This window comes from Rissa tridactyla, chromosome 3 (assembly GCF_028500815.1).
Source record: "Rissa tridactyla isolate bRisTri1 chromosome 3, bRisTri1.patW.cur.20221130, whole genome shotgun sequence".
NCBI classification, from domain to species: Eukaryota; Metazoa; Chordata; class Aves; order Charadriiformes; family Laridae; genus Rissa; species Rissa tridactyla.
Window position 1 is genome coordinate 82,167,716 of NC_071468.1, and position 22,138 is coordinate 82,189,853.

Here is a 22,138-nt window from a genome sequence, read left to right on the forward strand (position 1 = left end):
AAATGCTAGAACCAAAATACTTTATCCTCAGCGATAACAGCATTTCACTTTTACAGGGCCTGGTTTTTTTGTTTTGTTTTCTTTATTTTTGCATTTCTCAGCATTTGGTGTTAAAGTTGGCACTGTTGAATTCAAAACTTAGAGTTAGTTTCATTCTTAGAACTATACAGTTTAGGTTATGATTTCCGCAAGTCAGGGCATGTTTAAATGCTACTCTTGCTTAAATTTCATTCTGGCAAATGTCTTCAATGTTTTTGTCTGTGGTTTCTTACAACGATCTTAAGAGAAGCAGCTTGTGTAGATTTGTGTTGCTTTAAAAGGTTCATGTAGACATGATTATAAGAAATAATTGAAAATATTTTTTTTCTTCAAAAATGTATTAAAGTAGAATATTTTTAAAAAGAGTAATTTTAAGAAATGTGACTGAAGGCAAATACTGTATTACCATGAGAAGATAGAACGCTTCAGGCATATGAACATCCTGAGGCAAAGCTGAAGGTATTTTAACTTATTGATAACATCTACTCCTTAGGGCTAAAAATGGCTATCATAAATTTTTCATTTCAGCATATAATATAGATTAACTAAACTTTATCATTTAGATTGAACTAAAAGTATACGGAAAAGTGAAAGACAAATGAAATGAGTACCTGAGCAGTCTCAAGTGTCTGGAATGCAAAGTGACAGGGAATAATAAACAAAGATTTCACAGCAAGCATTGCTTAAGCCGCACTGCATTTCTCTTGGCGTGAGAGGTAGGGTGAATTTCTTCATGCCAGGGGAATATCAGTGTAGGAGGAGAAGACCTACATAGGAAAAGGGAGGCAAGTTGACTGGAGATATGCTAAATATTGAGATGCTGAATAAATGCTCTGAGGTTTAAACAGCTCAAGGACGATGACAGTTTAAAAACAGAGTTCTGCATGCAGATTTCTGTGTGACACTTTCTCTGATAACGTCGTTAGATTGTTTAAACTCGTTTGCTTTAAATATGAGGTATTAGGATTTTTATTTACTTCTAACATTTTATACTGTGAAAATGAATAAATGGTGTTTTATTTTCAGGTTAGTGATGCGGTGTTTGCATGTCAAGCACATCCAGGAATATTTCTTTAACAATTTTGTTGCTGTTACCATTTGAAGGCTTTAGTTGCTGTGTAGTAGAGGTGTATTTTGACAATGTTTAACTTGGTGAGGCTTTGCTACGAATCAAACTAGCAGGAAGGTCAGAGGAATTACCGAAACACGAATCAAATAGTCACAGAGAATAGGAGTAATGCGTGACTTGACAGGGATTCTCAATTTAAAAATCACGTCTTTCTCTCTCTTAATTTCCAGTTTTTAGTAAAACCTCGGGTAGCAGTAACTGACATTAAGTAGTAATGTTTGGTTTGCATGTTTTTATTGAAATAGCATTATCTGTGTTGAGAAAAGCACAAAATTAGATACTTAATAGTCTCCTTACTCGCATGTAATGTTTTAAGGTTTGCTGACAAAAAAAAAGAATTAAGAAGCTAGAGTAGAAAATAACATTATAACAATTAGAATGTCTTAGAGGAAGGGAAGGTGACTTCATTTTAAAAACAAAATTATGTTAGTCGGTCTCTTTCATGCGTGCATACTCGGATGCACCAAGACATCCGATATGTGTCCAAACCAATTTATCCAGCGTGTAGTGTCGCCATTCTGTGCCACCTCCATCCTTCGTCTCCTAATGTGCGTGTCCTGAGAAACTGCACATACATATGTTCAAGGCTCTTGATGATCTGCTAATCTAACTTCCACTAACACACACCATTCTGTCAGCCCCCATGTTGCCATTTGTTCTTTCTCGTGCTTCTACACCTGTGTGTTCCCATTCGTTCTCCAGTCATATCAATCTTAACGTTATCTTTTATTACAATTATCTGTACTATATGCTGCTGCTGTTGTGTAACACAGCAGTCCTGAAAGGAAAAATGTCATTGTGAGTATAAAAATATCTGGACATAACTCTTAAGAAATACGTTAAAATGCAATTCCACAAGCCAAATATCATTTTTTAAATTAAATAAGTAAATTTATCAAAGTTCTTTTATATCCTCAGATCTTTGCTGTAGGGCGGGTGTAGCATGATATGATCCAGAGTCAACTAGGCATTTGTAATTTTTTAATACTAATTGCACTATCGGTGCAGAGACCATGATCCCAGAAGTTGGTGTCTGCTGATGAATAGAAGTATCAATGGCTGTCATGCAAATACGCAGTCACCACGACTTTGGAAACCACCTAGAAAGAGAATAACTCACTGACTGAAAGGAGGAGGAATGTGCTTCAGTGTTTGGGGGTAGAAAATGGAAAAGTAGGTGAAGTTTTACATAGAACATTAGGGGTTTATTTTATTCAAATATGTAAGCCTTCTGTGTAAAATAAGTAAACTGTCTCCTTAATTATGAAGACTGAAGGGAAAATAGAAGATTTTAGAGCAGTAGACAATAGAAGCTACCAGGGATATAGGAGTGGTACCTCTGGTATGCCTTTGGATTAAACGTAAGACTGTAACTGCAAGACAGGTTGGGATTTTGAAGATCTCTGCCAAGTCTGTGTGAGTAATAATATTGATAGAAATACAGTAAGAAAGAAAAGACCTCAAGATCTTGGAAGTGAAATGAGGAAGAATAAAATCCAAGTACTTCATTTGGGGAGGCTTTTTTTTTTTTTTTTGGACGTTATTCTTGTCTGGTGGCAGGCTCTGGAAAGCAGGAGACCTGAGTAGACAGAGGGAGTCTGTAACTGACTTGAAGCAAACTGCAACGGTTGTTTTAATGAAATACTGGTTATAGGAAGACGGTACCATGGAGGGCTAGGCGAATGGGGCAATGTTGTATCTGTCAAGTAATGGAGGTAGCATCTCTGATTTGGATGGTAGCATATGCTAACACTACAAGGGAAAGCGCTGAATTAAAATAAAAATCTGTCCAACCCTGTGTTGTTTGTAAATGGAAGTTGCTTCTCCTCCCTAGCCCGCCACACTCTTTGGCCAGCAAATTCAGTGGTTTATATGTCAGTGACTACAAAATGAGCACCAAAGAATTCCATTGAAAATAGATTTGGTAATGTCAGCATGATTGAAACCTGTTGGGATAATTGTACTAAAGGAATATAAAACTAGGTAGCTATTAGTGTTTAGGAAAGATGAGTAGATGAGAGAGAACTGGACTGTGATCCCTGCTTCTTGTAGACTTCAGTAACTTTGGGTTATCAAGTAAGTGGGGTTCATTATGCTACCAGTGAAGGGTATGTTTTGGATCCAGTGCAGTTCCATTAGAAACCAGTGAAGCAAATGTGATACCTCAGTACCCTCGTACGTGTCTAAAGGTATTTTGAGGATTTTGTTTGGGAGGTTCTTATGCAGCCAGTTCTGACATGTTGGGTGCTTTCTCTTGTGCCTTGATATTTTAATTTTGGATCTTCTTTGTCTGAGGGGGTACGCTTATGATACAGACACAAATTATAAGATTGGAAGTTGTTAATAGACTAAGTGACCCCACCATCATGATGGGTTTACAGCATGAGTAAATAGCATCCTAACTGCTAATAGATATACAAGGGTTTCACTAGGACCAACTTACTTCCTAATGAGGTTTCCCTGGAGCCTCCTCTTCTCCAGGCTGAACAATGTACGTGTTCACATTATTCTAGGTTGTTTAGTCAGTCATATTTCATAACAAACACGAAGGGATGAAGGGAAGTCACTTCAGAAATTACGTGTATAAAATATTGATAATAAAAACAAAACTAAAGGGATGGATGACTGCAGAAAGGAGGAGAGACTAAAAACAGGAACCAGTCAGTCCTCAGTGATTAAAGGAGAGGTATGTGAAGAAATGTTGATTTGGGTAGAAAGTGCTTTTTTGGGGGTTGTTTGTTTTCAAATGAGCTAAGTCAGAGCCAGGCATCCAGTGTCTGTTAAGTCTCAGAAGTATGAAGGCAATGCCACCTTTTTTCTGAAATCATGAGAATCCATGTTCTGTCTTGCCGTATAGCTTTGGAGATCCATGTGGAAAGACGTTCGCAAAAACTTCTGTCCTGAGCAGCCCGTTAAGTGCAAACAAAGACTGGGGTGCCTCAGTCGTTCAGAGAACTCTGCAGTTCTGCCTAATGTTCTCATCCCGGTGCTGGTTGGTACCTTCCTCAAATTCCTCTTTCTGTTCATCTTTCTACTTCATACCTGTCAGCTCGTTTTTGTCCCTGGCTGCACGTCCCTTGTCCCCCTTGCCTTTCTGTTTAATGTCTCCTGAATAACCTTTTCCAAAAAAGCCGCAAAGCCATGACTTGCAATGCTCATTGTTATCGCTGCGTTTGCTCTGCCTGTGTGTTTCAAGTGTAATGAATTTAAATAGAACATTATGAGGATGATAACTCCTCAAGCTGGTGAGCCTGGAGTTTTTCTGCAAGTCTAGGGGGTTAAATGAGCCTTTCCTTGACCTGGTAATGTTAACTTTTAATAGTCCTAGAAGGAGAAAAGCGTTAATCTGTACCAACATTTATAACAGCCAAGACCGGTTAAATTATATGGCAGTTAACCTAACATCCATTATTGTAATGGAGTAATTCATAAAATATTTATCTGTTAGCAAATTAAAAGCTAGAGGTATAATAAGTGGCGATTGACAAGGTTTTATGGAAAATATCACCATTCAAACAAACCTGATAATTTGTTGATGGAAGCAGCTGTGTGAATGTATTGTTAAAGCACTCATTAAATAGAGGAATTGGCTAATTGGCAATCAGCAATGAATCCATGTCTCTACTCTGATTTCCAGGGGATTTCTATCCTACGTTTCTCCATGGCAGTGTTGAACTCTATTACTAGCCTAAAATAGCAGTCTAATGTTTGAATATCTGATGTTAGTTTTTGGGAATTTGTCATTTCAGCTCTGACACTTCCATAAGAAGACTTGCCAGTACAGGTGGATTTACTGTGTCCAGTATGAAAACAGCAAATAAACGCTTGGTGTTTATAAACTCTGATTTTACAAGCTAAAATAGATTCTAAAGAGAGACTGCAGAGTTAGACAAAAATAGTGGAAGAGTAGATTTCAAGGCAGTACTTAGCAGAACCCCTGTGAATCTGGGATTTATGTCTCCCCTTTCATGTCTCAGACCCTCTCTGTTTCTGTTTGCATAGCCTCATAGAAATGTTGGATGTTAGCGACCTCTGAATGTCGTCTGCTCCAAGCTCCCACTTGAAGTGCCAGTGTCCCCAGTGCTAGACCAGGTCAGTCAAGGTTTTAGGTGACTCCTGGAAACCTCCAGGGTTGGAGATGCCACCCTGGAATCTCCTTTCCCCTGCATATTACATAGGATCTGCACAATCAAACCAAGGCCACGTAACGTGCAAGATGAAAGGAGTAAAGAAAGGTGATGATGAATGGCAAGTATGACTTGAGTGAGTAATGAAAAAATAAGGAAAAGAGAAGGTTTGAAAAATTGGATCTTGAAAGATGGGCTTCAAGTCCTTTGGTACTGTTAGTGTCATTGAGGAATGCCTGCCTGAATGTGTCTGCTTTTAAGACCAGCAGCTGTTTCATCCTGAATTTCAGCTGGATCAAAGTTTTGGGAAGGCTTGTGCCTCTTTAGTTTTAGCAATAGGAGTTTTTGTGCAAGCGGAAACATCATGTCTCTCTGGCATTTCTATTGTATCAGTTAAACCCAAAAAGTAATGCTAACTTTGCGGTGAAAGTATCAGAACCTAAAGCTGCTTTGTCTGCATGAAGCTTTTTGTAGGATAGAACTGGTAATAGAGCAGATTGCAATATTTATTATGAGAATCTAATTCGTGCTCCCTCACAAGTAGCTCCATTATTCTAGGAAGTAACACGAGGAACTCATTGCAGCACTGCTTAGGAACTTAGTTTTTTCTGCTGGAGAAATTATTAAATAAAGTATAAGCAAATCACAGCAAACATGCACAGGGTTTTTTCCTATTAAATATCAAACTTAAAAGCCTGGTGATTGATTTACACTTTGAAGGTTATCTTCGCAATAAAAGAGGGACGTATTTAATTAAAAACATGTGCTTTTAGTTAAAGCTTTTGTTATATGTAATAGAGCTTGAATTTCTGACACGATCTCTGACAGAAGGTGGAATTCATGCAAAGACCATCAAGGTTTCTATATTTCGGATGTTTTGCCTTCAAATATGTTAAATTTTTATAATTCCAATGAAAACGATGTGAAATAGTCCTTAAGAATCTCTGTGTCTAGAACACAGTTCTAGACCAGCTGAAGTGCTGATTTTGACTTACTTGTTAATGAAAGGAATGAGGTGTTTTTCTGAAAGTCTTAAAATACTTCTCCAGAATATTTCATCCATTTAAAGGTATTTGTTTAACCTCATTTTTACATTTGCAGATTTTTCTGAGATAAAGAGAAATAAGAAATTATTGGTGGCCATTGTCAAAATTAGCTTTGGGGACTGTGTAAAAGCATTTCAGACACTATCTGTGTTGTACTTTGCTCCATTGTCTTGGGGTAAATGGCAAGAATGAAGCACGTTCCAACTTTCTTAACCAAACAGAGTTTTCAAGACTAATGTTAATTTAATAAAAAGCCCTCTCTGTACTGTTCTCACCCCCAATGAATCTTTTGCAATTTGTTTTCAAGGTAGAATTGCTTTTTAAGACTGCTTTAGTGTCATTAGCCTCCTCATGCCATGTACAGCGCTATATAGCCGCCTGTGTGTCTTAAAATGTAGTCAGATATTCCTTTGTACAAAACATTGTATAATATCTAGGTTATGTACAGTATCAAGTTAATATTGATGAAACAGCCCTGACTCTTAGACTACCTTTGGTTTTTGAATATTGCTCTCTTACTGGTTTGATCTCTTCTGGATTTGTACAGATGTGATCCAGAAGTAACTTCTTCAGAGTGGTTATGATTAATTTACTTGGACCTAATCATGTTTCCTGTTAGTTAACTGAGGTGACCTAAGAGCTGTGGTCTGTAGGCTCTTCATTGCTGAAAGGAACTATTTCCTGGTTCACGTGCTTAAGGTTTTGACAGTGTTCAGACTCTTACCTGAAAGTACATTTATATTTCACTTAAAATGTGTTTTTTATACAGGTTCTTGAAAGTTTGTGGCTCTGAACTAGTCCGTCTTGAGTTGTCTTGTGGCCATTTCCTCAATGAAACGTGCTTGGAGGTCATTACTGAAATGTGTCCAAATCTGCAGGAATTAAATCTGTCATCATGTGATAAAATACCACCTCAGGCTTTCAACCACATAGCCAAAGTGGGCAGCCTAAAGCGTCTCATTCTCTACCGAACAAAAGTGGAGGTAGGAACAAACGTTTTTAACCTTTGTGATAAATACTTTCAATCTGGTAATGTTGTGGGTTTTTTCATTAATGAAGAAGTAAATTAAAATTTTGCACGTAAATTCAAAGGTAAATTCAGAAACTTCTATGACTTTTGAAACTACCTTTGGATTTTTTTATTTATTTTCAAAATAGCTTCTGGATTTAACAAAAAATAAATAAAAAGTCTGCATGTTTTAGCTTGCATGGAAGATTGGTGACTTTTCACTAGCTGTTTTAAGTAATGTAGTGAAATCACAAATGTGAAAGCTTTTCTTTTGTTTTGAAGCGTACTCCAGACAGACTGCATTTGGCAACACAGTTGGGAAATGATCCTGTTTAGTAACTTACTGTAATTCTTAACATTCTGTCCTTTAGAATGACTTACTAATTACTAGATCCCTGCTGTCTTTATGTATTAGCAGCATTTGAGTCGTGAAACACAAATTTTAAAAAATACTTTTCATCTGCAGTGTAAAAATTACTTCTTTATACCCTTACCCAACTGCCTGAATCAGGGTGGTGATTGTTTGCTGCAACGTATTTCCTATCTGAGACGGAATGGTTTTACATGCTACAGTTGAGAAGACTGCTGTAGTTTAATACATTTTACAAATGTGGTATCCTAGTAAATTCAGCAATTCGAATCAGAAGCAATTCCATCAGTTCTCACTACCTACATTACTCATGTATTGCAGCCTTACTGCTCTGTTTTACATGGAAGCTCTCATAGTTGTGCTTCTCTTGTTGCAAAAGCTACTACTTAGTAGAGCTCCAAAATGGGAGGGAAAACAACTCTGCAAGGTTTTTTCTAGCTTTTAGTTCTAGGTTAAACATTTTAAGAAGAGTTTGCTTTTGTGTGTCATTTCTGCGTGTGCTTTTGGCACACAGAAGTGAGGTTATGACACTGGATTGTGTGAGGTGTTAAGCCATAGTGTAATAGAAGAACTGAAGCTGGAACAGTAGGTTCTGTCTACTAGACGTCTAAAGGGCACCTGAAGTTGTAGTACCTTATCTCATTTATAAGCAGTTCACACCGAACACGCATGCTGCAAAGTTAGTTGCATCTTGTTGTGCTTGTTTTGGTAAATCACGTGTACGTTTGTGTCCAAAGTCTAGCTAGCAGTCTGTAACAGTGATTTGGTACTACAACGTAGTTAGATTAAAGGGTAGGCTACCTGGAATGACCGGCATCGGCTGTGGGGTACGCCGGCAGTCACCATGAAGCCAGTGCACCTTGGTAACTTCTTACTTTGGGGTAATTGCTCTCTGTACTGAAGCAATTATTATTCTCTTCAAACTAAGAAAGAAAACTGGTGAGCCCGGCTTTGAAGTGCCTATTGTATAGAGCTGAATCGGTGCCTTGGGTGTATTTCTTCTGTTTCTAGCTCGCTAATCTTTCTGTAAATCTTGGATATAAGTCTCCTTACCCCATTTTGACTCTGGGCTCTAATTCAGAAGACCTTTCAGATCCAAGAAAGATGATTGTATCAGAGGTAAAGATTGTATAAGGTTGTTTTTTTTTCTGTTCTTGATTGATCATAATCTTCTCAATTCTACTCAGGTAACTTCAGAAGTTTGAGACTTCATGCTTGTAATAGTGCAGCAGCTGAGGTACAGTCTGCAAATGATTGGTAACTGTCATTTCTCAGCTATCGCTTTGCTGAACAGAGCTTGAAATTAGATTGAATGTCGGTGGTAAAGATTTCCTGACTTTGAAGCCCTTAAATTGTGAAGATTCATTTCTGCCTTTCGTGTGTATGGACATGTATCTGCTTGTAGCTGACAAGATCATTCATTCATAATCAAGCTTACTTAAGGTCGTGCTTCTATTTTATACATAAGTATAAGCAAAAGGCACTGTTCCTCACAAACCACGGAAGAGAAATTTCTAGAAATTTAAATACATAAATTGGAGAGGATGCTTTTGTGTATTCCTTAACATGAAGCCACTTAACTGTATACATTGTGCATCACAGGTGGAAAAATAAAAGGGAAAGAATGAAGATGTAGTATAGGATTTGAATTAGAGGATTAGAGTTACAAAAGTCACAAATTCATAGAAATCACATTACCTTTCTTGCCTTTAGCTTCTGTTAATGCAAATCTTTGTTTTTCTGTACAAAACTGGCTGCCATTGTCTCTGCACTCTTCAGCTAGTTCGGAGATGTCAAGAGTAATTGATGTCTAGATACAAAAAAGATGGGATAGATAAATTCATCAAGCATGCTCTGAAGTGATTTAGACTTCTCAAATTTGTCAAAGAACTGTAATATTGTAGTGTTCTTGACTTTTGTGAAATTTCTGCTACTACTACTGCTTCTTCATTGTTGGAGCTTCGAAGGAGCAAACAAGGGAACAAAGCTAATGTTTATGAAGAGCTTGGCATTGTATTGTTGCCAAATGGGCCTGCTCTGAGAAAAGAATCTGAGGCCACGAATCCACTAAGGAAAACTGCTAACTGATAACAAGTATGCGATTATGAAGAGAAAGTAAATAAGAAGGGTAGAAGAACAGAGCTGATGTGTGTGTTATGGTCCTCTGTAAAAGTCCTGTCTTAAAATAAAAAATAAATAAATAATAAAAAAACCCAAAAAACAAAAGAAAAATTAATTCATTTGGTTTAGCCCACTGTTTTTAGCTCACTGTTTTCCTGAGTGAATCAGTGGGTTGATTTTTTTTTTTCTTAAAAATAAACCAAATAACAAACAAAGCACCAAGTCTCTTGATCTAAATTTTCTTCTTTGCACTATATTCTAGAATGGCAAAGGTACAAGTCCTACCATAATTATCAACGTGTTGTCATTTTTTGTGACAGAAGGACAACATCCCTGTTCATCCTGTGTTAATGGCCTTGATGTAAAAATGGGGCAGTATGTTTCTGATATTACTGGGGATTTTGAGGTAATTACCAAAACGTGAAGAGGGAATGAATATGCAGAGAGCAAGTAGGTAAAAAGTTGACCAAAATGAGTTCTCCGATGGGGTATCAGAATTTTCTTTGTGTGTGTCTTACTGCACTAGAGTTGAAGCACAGTAAAACTAGATCAAATGAGGAGGGGAACTACTTTTTATGCTTGTAGACACTCTGATGAATTTATTGTTATGGCTGATCAAGGTAAACACGAGTTATTTAAGTGAAGTGATCATATTTTAAAAAAGAACAACACTAAAGAGAACAAAAAAAGTAAAAAAGGACTTAATGCTCAACTTGACTTTTAAAGGAGGGCCTGTCTCTGCATGTTATTTGAGATACCAGTGAAAAAGGGGTCATTTTCCTACTCCACAGTTGTCAGCCTCTGTTGAAAATGCATATGTTGTGTTAGAGCACATCTGGGTAAATAGTACAGCCTGTTCTTTTGGGTGTGTGATTAAATAGCATAGGATATAGGATGAAGATTCTCCATTCCTTTTGTCAGTATGTTGATAAAGCTGTTTGTGTTTTTGCATGATACTTTACAAAGTACAGCATTAACATTTCAATAAAATAAATGGTATTTTGATTAAATGAAAGCAAGCTCCCAGGTACCTGCCCAGGTGTAGAATCTCCCTACTCTTTCCTTTTATTATGAAAGTACTTTTTCCTTTTATTTCAAAAAAGAGAAAAAATGCATTTAAGGTTTAAAGTATTAGTTGTACTTTTCTGTTTATGTGATTATTATGATACTAATTGATGAGTTCTGAGGAAAACACTCTGCAGAAAATTGACTGCTGTTAATGATTTGTACCTGTTAGGTACAGAAGAACAGATTTTGAGGAAAACAGAAACTAAATAAAATTAACAACATGTTATGTAATCATCTGAGCAATTGTTATGGCAGTTTTTTTGTTATTTTAGCTGTTTTCTTTGAATAGGTTTTGCATTTAAAAATATTCCCATTGTCTATGTAATCAAAGCTCCAAAGTATGTTTTTGGTGTAATGGACAATGCTGGTATTCTGCTACTTAGACACCAGAAGCACTGTGTTGCTGTTCTGGAAGATAGCTGTACCATCTGGAGGAGTTTATGGTCTTTGGTTCTAACCCTGCTGATTCTTAAGGCCAAATATAATGTTATTTCCTTGACATATTGAGTGCCAGTTTCTGTGTACAAAATCAGTTTCAAACCTCTGAAGCGAAGCTTCCAACATCCTTGAATTATTCCAGCCTCTCTGTTACAAGGAGGACAGTCCAGTGACTTTCAGTAACTTGTTCCAGGCCAAACAAGAAAAATAAAATAAAGAAAAAAAATTGTCCTCATTGCTTTAAGTTCATTATTAAGGATTTAATTCTTAAAGGTTCTTCAATTCTGTATGTGCTTGGAATAATCTGTAACTTGCTTTGAGAAACTAATCCCAGCATTTTATAAATGTAATTTCTGCTAGCTCAAGACTGCTATTATACTTGTTGGATTTTTTGTGCTGGTGGTTTTGGTGTTTGCTGATACATGACTCCTTAATGTTTATTCATTGAGAGTGTATTCACAGCATAATTTAAGCACTTGTGGCATTGATACATTTAAAGAATACAATGAACAATGAAGGTATTATTGTATACAGTAATTGGTAATGCACATCTTTATGGTTTGAGTATGAATATTATCTTGATTTAATGCTTATTATGAAGTATTCCATCCATATAAACAATGCAGCCAAAATTATATTTTAAAGAAACCAAAGCCACAATTACAGTAGAACTTGACAGTCTCCTTATTGCTGAGTGTAAATTTTAATGTAAGATAACGTATTTCATGTTGTGTGATATTTTGAATTCTTTATAATGCGTGAAGAAAAATTTTTTTTTTTTTAGTTTGTGTTACAATTATAATTAAAATACAGAATGAACTAAACAAATAAAAAGAAAAAAAGAGACCTGGGAGTCCTGGTGGACAACAGGATGACCATGAGCCAGCAATGTGCCCTTGTGGCCAAGAAGGCCAATGGCATCCTGGGGTGCATCGAGAAGAGCATGGCCAGCAGGTGGAGGGAGGTCATCCTCCCCCTCTACTCTGCCTTGGTGAGGCCACACCTGGAGTACTGTGTCCAGTTCTGGGCTCCCCGGGTCAAGAAGGACAGCGAACTGCTGGAGAGGGTGCAGCAAAGGGCTACCAAGATTAGGGGACTGGAACACCTCTCTTATGGAGAAAGGCTGAGGGATTTGGGTCTCTTCAATCTGGAAAAAAAGACAAATGAGGGGGGCCCTTATCAACACTTATAAGTACCTAAAGGGTGGGTGTCAGGAGGATGGGGCCAGGCTCTTTTCAGTGGTGCCTGGGGACAGGACAAGAGGTAATGGGCACAAACTTGAGCATAGGAAGTTCCACCTAAACATGAGGAGGAACCTCTTTCCTTTGAGGGTGGCAGAGCACTGGAACAGGCTGCCCAGAGAGGTGGTGGAGTCTCCATCTCTGGAGACATTCAAAACCCACCTGGATGTGTTCCTGTCCAGCCTGCTCTGGGTGACCCTGCTCTGGCAGGGGGCTTGGACTAGATGATCTCCAGAGGTCCCTTCCAACCCTATGATTCTATTAAATTACAATGGAGAAAGGATTTTGTTTTGCACACATTTTAAAGCAAGTGTTGTATTTATAAATTGTATCTCTGATGCCTTTGACCAAGAGCAAATTCGGAACTTTAGCAGCTGTAAGAGAGGACATTGGAAAGTTTAGATACCAAGAAGAGGCATAAGAATCTTCACAGTAAAAGTAACAACTCTTATTTTCTTATTCCAAGAGCAGTGAAAGAGTTAATGCTGCCATAAAATCATGCTACAGTTTTCAGAAATAACCTGTTGCGGGTTATGTTATACTCGTGAGAGCTATTGTCTGTGGTTTTCCATCTTGGACAAAACTTCATTGGCTTGGGTACAAACCTTTAGGATTAAGAGTTGCAAGCAAATAGTGGGGAAAAAAGTGAAAGCCTCTAGCTAGAAAATAGGAGGTTGAGCTGGTGACTAACCATGCAATACAGAGCTTTGATGGTGCCTTCTGATCCCTTGTCAGGCTCATAGGGCTGAATTTGGTCATTTGAGCCCATAATGTGAAGAGTGAGGGGCAAGAATGAAGGTGTAAAACAGATTTGCAGGCATAAGGGAGGGCATAATTTGACCAAATGAAGCAAAACCAAAATGCAGTAATTGAATTAACTACAGAGACTACTACTTTCATTTAATTAATTCAGTAATTGCTGTGTTGCTGTGTCCCGGTCCCTGCTGTGTCCCTGGCACTGTCAAGTAGCTGTAGAGAACAAAAAGGTGCCCCTCTATGTCCTGAATCCTAGCTTGCAAATTAACACTGTGACGATTTGTGAGGAGACAAGTGTTTTGCCTTTTGCACTCAATAATAAGGTTCATTCCATTTTCATTTCCATATTCTCTTTGTTACCTTACCTGATGCTCATACAGTGTTCATATTGCATCTGTTTTTAAACCTGTTGTGGAGGCAAAAGTTTTATCACAGTTCTTCATCTCAAAAATGACCCAATAATCCAAGTACATTTGCGGGGGAGAGGGGGCTGATTTTTAACAAATATAGTCCAATTTTCACCCTTTTCGTTATGTTTCTTTCCATTTTGTATCTTTCAAGGTGAAAGCTGACGGATGCTTGAGGGAGAGTAGGCTTCCTGTTCTAGCGTCAGTTTATACTGTAGAGGAAAATGGTTTTGCTGCCATATTTATTTTGAATCTATAAATGAAAATTTTCTGCATTCACATCTTTATCCAGAAGGCATCACTTAAATATTCTTGTGATTGTGGTAATAAGAGCAGGGCAGGGTTCCCCTTCGGCAAGCATTGGCTGAGAAGGTGTGAAAGGGGCTGGCTCCTGCATCTGTTGACAGCCTTTTTCCAGTCTGATTGGAGAGGCCAGCTGAGCTGGAGCCAGGTAAGCTGGGATAAACGTTCTCCAGAAGTCCCCTCCGACACTCAGCTCTTCTGTGACTTGGTGTTGATGCTGCTAATTGAGGACTTAACTCATGAGCTTTGTTCTCCTGATCTGTGACCAGGACAGTGCCCAGTTGTGAGGGGCAATGTTTCTGTATGCCACACTTTTCCCATCAGTAAAATTTACGTAATAGCAACTTTCTCATTTTGTAGCTGTGGTACGAGGATAAATATACAGGACGCTTTGAGGTTCTTTGATATGTATATATATAGGGTACTCTACATAGAGGTGTGTTTAATGACTTGGAATGCTGTCACTTGATAACGTGCTTTTCCAAGTTGCAGGAAGTTCTGTTAGTTACAAAGCTCAGCCTTTTTCCTCTGGAAAAATTGAGGAAAGGATGGCTAAAGAAAGCTTGCTTAAGAAGTGTAGGCATTTTTGTGAACTAAATGATTGCAGACTTCCAGTGGTTATCTCTGTCTGGGGCTACAGGGGTATCTTGTTCTTCCTGAAGACCACAAAAACTGCCTTGTAAAGGATGAGGTGACCTCTTCTGTTTGCTTCATCATGAAATGGCACAAGTTAGCTCAGGGAACTGAAGGAATTAAGCATAAAACAGATTTGGCCACCATTTAGTTCTAATTTGGCATATGATTCCCTGCCATTTTCAGCTTGTAGCATGAATAACTGAAAACTAACATACAGAAAAGTGAAAATAGATGAAACCAAAAGAAGGTGAACAACTTGAATAGCTTTGTAGACCTCTAGATCCAGTTTAAGTTTCCAGAAACAGTATATTGTGTTTTTTGTGTGTTATTGAATGTTTGTGTACTATCCCATTCTGTCAAAAGTAAAATACGGAGGATATGTATTTATCCTTAGAATGCAAAATCTTGGAAGTAGTCTGAAAATGAGTGGTTTCTGGGAAGCCAACAGGTATCAAAACTTTTCCTGAAAACCGAAGCTAGCACTTTATCTAACATATCTAAAGTTCTTTTTGAATTCTTTTTTAACTGGTTAAACCAATGACTTTCATGTTTATAAGAACACACATCCTCATCTCTCCAAACCTCTCAAATTCCTTCATATCTATAACAAAGTTGTTTCAAAGTAGCATAGTACCAACAAGTACATAACTGTGAAATTATCTTGATGCCTTAAAATACTAGGGGGGGGAGAGACGAAAAAAAAAGACGACCAAAAGCGTATTTTACGGTTTCTTAGCTGCAGCAGATTTAGATAAGAGTTGTAATTCACCATTACCCTACCTTTTGTTTCTGCATTATTAACATATTACTTTTTTCTTTCTATGAGAAGAATTGCTTTTTGAAACTATTGTAGGTTGATTGTAGGTTGGTGTTTAGATGCCAAGGTATAATACCCTGAAATTCATGAAGTAGATTTTTTTTTTACCTTTAAATATGCAATATTGATTTGCCCTGTTGTACCTTTCAAAGTGAATGGTTTAATAGAAGTTTACAGAATTCTGGCTTTTCATTTCGTGTGTTTTTTAATTGCTGTATTAGAATAGCAGATGCCAAGTAATTTCTGATATAGTTCTTTCACAGACTGTGGCAAAAAAACCCACACCCAAAAAAAGTCAATTTTTGGTTTTCTTCTTGTGCTGTATAATGCCAAAAGGGAGGGGAAAAAAAGTATTCTGAATTTACATTGATTTGGAATTAGTTTTGTCAGTCTTAACAAGATTAGCTTTTACATTTGCATGAAGTGTTTGTAATTACAAATATTTATAGCAATAGCAACACTCAGATTGAAATAAAATTGTCTGCTTTCATCTGGGGTTTTTCTTGGTTGGTTAGGTTTTTTACCACAGGTGGTGAAACTTTTTTGGTGCAGTACCTGTGAAGTAGAACTTCACTGGCTTAATTAAGATAAAGACTGTGATAGATTATAATTGTAGATTTTCAAAAGGTTGATGGAAAACACCAATAACAATGTTTCTGCAGTATTTTTGCTACCAGATGCCAAAATTGGAGGGAAGAACTTTCTCTCTGTTGCTGAGCTGTGTTATTGGGGAAGGAGGAGTGGTTGTTGGGGTTTTTTTGGGTTTTTTTTTAATCTTTCAAGAAGTCTTACTAGAACCTCTTTTTATCCAGTTTTACATAATGGAAATCAATTGCCATTCCAAAGCTACCTTAGTCACATATAGTAATAGCTGTAATCTAAAAAAAATGAATCCAGTGATGTGCTGCCATCAGGATTCCTTATCTCCACTTTATGCAGGAGCACATAGCAGTTGCTATTCACTAAGGTATTTCTGGAAATCCGAAAGCTGAATTAACATTTAGTTAAATGTTTCAGTTATTTTCCCTGAAATTAGATATTTTGGCAAAAGTTGTAGATGTCAGATTGTAGTAAAAAGAGGAGAAGCTGATGTACGAAAGAGGATGGTTCAGGATGTTTCCTTTGGTTGGTGTTCTGAGGAGGAGCTCTCTCTCCAAAGCCTTGGCAGTAGACCGCAGCAGCCTGGTTGTGTCTGAAAGGTTCACATTGAGAGATGTGGGGCTCAGCAGGAAAACTCCTCCTGCCAGCCGTTGGGTTAAGTGTGCCTGCCCCAAGGGAGGTGAATGGGCTTCAGGAAAGCTTGCTCTCCATGTGGTGGGGCCGTGCCCAGCTTCAGCAGCGCCCCACTATCTGTTGCTTCTCTGGCCATTGCTTGAGCTCTCCTGCCAGTCATCTGGTATTTTGCTGGGCTAGCCATCATTGTTACTCCGTTTTCCCGTCCTTCACCTTTGATCGGTTTGTCTGAGTAATCTGAGGAGGATAGTGATAGTGATGGAGATGTGACTGCCCTGAAAGAGGCAGTGAGGGTGTTCTCTTTAGGTTTCTGTCAAGTGTTCAGTCTTGCAGATGAAACAGCTGAATTTGGTTGGTGATAAAGCAGTATTTCTTGTAAGAATTCAGAGTGGGTGCATGTACATCGGGACTTAATGCACACCATTGAAATACCCAGAGACCACATACAACGTGGATGATGTTTTAAAGCCAGCTTAAAAGCCATGACATCTCTCAGGAGATGGTCACATCATATGTGTGATCTGTCTGTATTAAACCAGCATGTATTAGGTCTCTGCACGTGTCCCCTCTGTTATGTTAATTCTTATGGTGGAAAAGTGCTTTGCTGCCCACAGAATCACTAACCGCTGCACTCTTTAGAAACACATCCTTGGTGAAAAGCAGGGTGCGGCTGTTGTTGAGTGGGACGGGTCTTACCAAAGAAGGTTTGAACTGTTGGTGTGAAATTGGGAAAGGAATAAACTTGTAGTCGCTCCTCTGCCCTTCCAAAAAGTTTGGCCTCAATTCCAGTAGTCAGGCCGCTTTGTAAAAACTTCCAGATACCCTTTAGATTCAGGTTACTTGATGCCGATAAATAACCTGTGTGAGACCATTATCTCAACGGCAAGTGGTGAATACCACAGGTGTGACTTCTCTTCTTGATTTGCCAAGAGCTTGTTTGTAATGTTTGTGATAACTGTGCAGATCTTGTTTATTATTATTTTAAGGAAGGAGTTCTTAACCTGTTTGGCATGTTAACTTTCTAATTTCTGTATCATCTTTACTTTGTAGCTACATCCAGAAAGATGTGATTCAGACTTCTTATGTCTTTTGTATGCGTGGTATGTCTCATTCATTCTCCAACAGGAAAATTCTAGTCTATGGCGTGCTGCAGGCCTTGTGTTACCTACAGCAAGAATTCCCAATGTAATTTCATACACAGTAATGTGTATGCAGGAATACTTGTGTGCAGGACAAGGCGGGTGTGCAGAAGGAGGTTTTTATCTGTGGCAGTAGAAGTGGCACTAACGATGCGTGTGCTGAAGTTTGAGATGTTTTGGTCCAATCTGTTCCCACAGTTGTGAGATTGTATGGCTGAGTCAGCTGATCCCAACCTCCCTTACTGTAAATTTAAACCTTTTTGGAACAAAAGGGAAGCTCCTGCCCAGACCATGAGCAGAGGAACCTTTTCTGTGCAGTTTTGAGAGTATTTTGATTTCTCTCATGAGGGATTGGCTTCTGAGAGTATGGATGTGATTGACGGGCCGAGAGAGACATGGAAGATTTCATTGGCCTGACGTTAGCCTGTAATTCTCCAGTTCTTCTTTCCATCTGCTTCTCAGGTTCCAAGAATTTTAAGGAATTAATTCGAAAGTCATTGACTATGATTTTTATTAGGAAGACAGAATACTTAAGAGTACCCTGCAGAGTTACCTCCTCATTATCGCATTTACCCCTCCTCATTCAGGCACAGTTGAACTTTCTGTCTCGGATTTTCACTCATATAGTTAGTTGTTACTAAATGGAATAATATTATCAGGTGTACTGTCAGATAAATAAGCTCCCGAAACATAACTACAGAGTATCAAATATATACTGACTGATGTACTACAGTAATTGCTTAATTGCTGTATCAACTTTTAGCTAAGTGGGTTGAGAAATGTAAATTTGATTTGCATACAAACAGCATGTGATACCTATTGATCGGGTACTGGGTATTCAGGGTTCCACAATTCTTTACTAGCCATCTGATTGAATCTTTTGATGCTTTTCCTGTTTGTGTTATGAAAAGGTGATTATTTGTGGAATAAGCTTGTCTAAATAATCTTATATAGTACAATTGGTTGATGTAGTCCTAAAGGCCCTGATTCTAACCTTAAAGCAAATATTTTTTTACAATATTTCAACATAGATCTGTACAGTAAGATGAAAATGCAACATAGAAACATGGGTAAATACTGTGGTAGAACCCCTTTTTAAGTATAACAGCCCCATAAATTTATATACAATGGCAACTCGCCACAAAGACTCTTCAAGATGCATTTTTTTTTTGATGGAGAGATAAGTAACTGAAATATGAAAAAGAAATTGTGGTCTCTAGGAATGTTGTTATATTAATTCTTTGATAGTATGGAAAAATGCAATATTCTCATTGTGGTGAGCTTGCAAATGTAGGCATGTTATCTGATATCTGCCTGCAACTGATGTGGTTGAACGTAAGTGGAGACAACAGGGTTTGCGGGGGGATAGGGCAGGGAGGGCGGGAGATGAGGTTGTCATTTGGAAATGATAAGAAAAAATAATACAACTTTGGTTGTCCTCTCATGTAATGCAATTGGGGAGGAGAGTAAAGGAGTTTTTTTTTCTACCCCTAATTTAAATTTTTAATGTTAAAACCCCAAAATTTAAGTCTTACATAATTCAATATTTTTTTTTTTTTGACAAAGTGGTTAAGTGGTGAATTAGTAACTAATTAAAAACAGAGCAAGGGAAACTATATTTAAAGATGGGAGGAAGCAGTCTTTAATGGGACTTTAAGATTACTTTCTCTCACTATTCACTTTATTGAAAAATTAGAAGAAAAGTCTTGTAAAAGATTTATGCTCTCAAGTTGTTTCACTGAGAGGCTGGAAGAATTCCCAACTTATGTCAGACACAGCTCTTCTGAGAAGGAGAAAAAACAGCCCATTGTTTGTTCCCAGCATAAAAGGTAACAATTTTAGAAGTAGTTTTTAAGATTTCTCTGTAAAAAGAAAGTTTATAAGAAGATGCAGGCTGTTTCTTCCCTATCCCAACCCTAAAACTTTTGAGTTTTTTCTGAAGCTCTTCCTTTAATCTTCCAGAGGCGCACTGTGGTGCACTTATTTTCATGCCTTTTATTATAGTGCAGCCATTATGTGGTAGACATATTATAGTGCATCATTTGCATTTTTAAAAACCTTTTGTATTTATTTATTTTTAATCTTGACTATTTGACAATGAAACTGCAATGACTAAATGTTAAAATATTCAAAGTGCATCTTTTACAGGTGAGCCCCATCTGCCACAGACAGAAGGGTTTTCTGTTTGAGGAGATACTGAGCTCAGGCTCAATGTTGGATGCTTTCCTTATCATACTAACATCAGAAATTATTTGCACTTCCTACTAAATCATGAATGCAAAAAGTCCTGAAAAAAGTCAAGCAAGATTCAGTCTTGCCAAGTGTATTGCTCTGGCACCAGTATTTGTTTTCTCCACTAATGGGATATATGTTCAAACCAGCAACACTCTTGCAACATGTCAGACTCTTGCAACTGAAGTCAAAACTGAAGTGTGACGTCTAAGGTCTTCGCAGAGACAGGCAGGGTTCAATTTAGTCCAATATCAGCTATTTGGTTGAAGTATACACAATGCATAAATGTCTTCCAGGCTGGCCTGTGTTGCAGAGTTGAGGACTTTCGTGTTTGGGCAGACCTTTCAGCTGTCTCATGAGGAGTAAGTTAGGATTTCAAGCAGTAATTTCATCTCTTCTCTTGTCCAAGGCAGGATCAGTTCTGATGATGTCCTTTCTTACAGATGTTTGTCTGACCTGTTCATAAAGTCTTCAGAGACTCTTCAGGCAGGCTGCTTCCTTTTTTCTGAGGTTTAGGACTAACTGCCATGCCTTAAAATATTTCTGTAATCTGCTCCGTCAGGGTGCGTTCAGCACCAATATCGTATCCTTCTGATCAGCTTGATGTCACGGTCTTCTCTCTTAAAGCAACTCCTGTATGGTCTTAGCTGTATGTTTTCCTCACCTGAAAACACCTTTCCTGGGATTGGAGGGGTAGGGTAGACCATTTTATTTGGCCCCTTTGGACTCTTCCTGTTGTCTGTGCCATCTGATAAAAACTGATTATTTTGGTAATTTTTTCAGACCACTGAAGCCATGCCATACATTACTCCATAAACAAGTAATTCTTACCTTCGGCTTGTTTCGAGGGTGTTTTGTTTTGTTACTGTTTGTTTTGGGGGTTTTTAATGATGCACTCTCTTCTCAATCTGTGTAAAGGGGAGCAGGTACAAAGCCAAAACTTACCTGTGAAACAGGGAAAACTCAAAAAATCTCCAACTATACATGTCTTGGCTACTCGCCTTGAAAAGAGTATTACATGGGTAGTCTTTGATTTGACTGTCTCTGCTTGGCTGAGAAAGTGAAATTAGACTCTCTCCAAGTGAAATCTTGCTGATCCAGAATCTAGGTGGCCTCTTAGCTCCTCTTGCAAAGCACTTCAACGTCTGAAGTTTGGCCTGTGTTACAGCTTCAGGGTCGGGTGATTGCCTTGCTCTTCTCCTTTGCTTAAATAGGAGTGTTATCACTCATCTTGTATTGCAAGTCAGAGAGATGAATTGTACAGACAGATGGCTTGAAACAGACAGGTTATTACAATGATAGTCCTTCTATACGTAGTGCATATGGATTCTGTGAGCTGCCATTCTCTCCTGCTATTTTCATGTCCTTTGCCACCTGGATTCTCAATTGACTGAGGCACAACTAGGCAGGCACAAAGGGTTTTTCTTCTTTCTTGACATATGTAAACCCCACCTCAGTTACAGAATAACAGTCCCTGCTTCTGAAAGAAATCTGATTTGTTGTGTGTGGGCATGTACGCACACCAGAAGATGAATTAATATAGCTGCTATAATTAATGTTGAGTAAGTAGTTGTTTACTCTTGGGCTTGACTTGCATGATTTATGATGGTACAACATGGTGTTCTACCGTGCTCTCTTCTGTTATCCACATGCCTAGTGCTTTTTTTAAATTGTTTGGATTTTTCAAAAAAATTGTTTAAAATAATACTTCAGGTTTTACAGGTTGTGGGAGGACCTCTGAAAATGTGGACTCGGTACACATCAATACAGGAAGGACTGTCTTAAATTAGAGAGGAGCTAAAAAAGGTGCTCTGAGAGATGCATCAAATTCCTGTTCAAGTTAACAAAAATAGTTCAGTTATCTAATCAAGATAACTATGAATATTAGTCTTCCTACATGTTTCACCCCTCTCTGAAGAAGAGGAAGCATGGACTTGATCTCATATCCTACAAGCTGGCCAGAGTGCTGTTTATGTCAATTAAGGAAAGCTATTACTGCTTCCCATCCTTTCAGGCCAGTGTTTGAA

General features: G+C 38.0%; 1 protein-coding gene across 3 annotated transcripts in view; it reads left to right on the forward strand.

Moving 5' to 3' along the window:
• FBXL4 (F-box and leucine rich repeat protein 4) overlaps window positions 1-22,138 on the forward strand; it is a 67,745-nt gene that overhangs the window by 27,775 nt on the left and 17,832 nt on the right. For all 3 annotated transcript variants that reach the window (XM_054194145.1, XM_054194146.1, XM_054194144.1), the window contains one exon: window positions 7,111-7,324. In XM_054194145.1, the coding sequence (XP_054050120.1) occupies window positions 7,111-7,324 (214 nt within the window). The remainder of the gene's footprint in view (window positions 1-7,110; window positions 7,325-22,138) is intronic.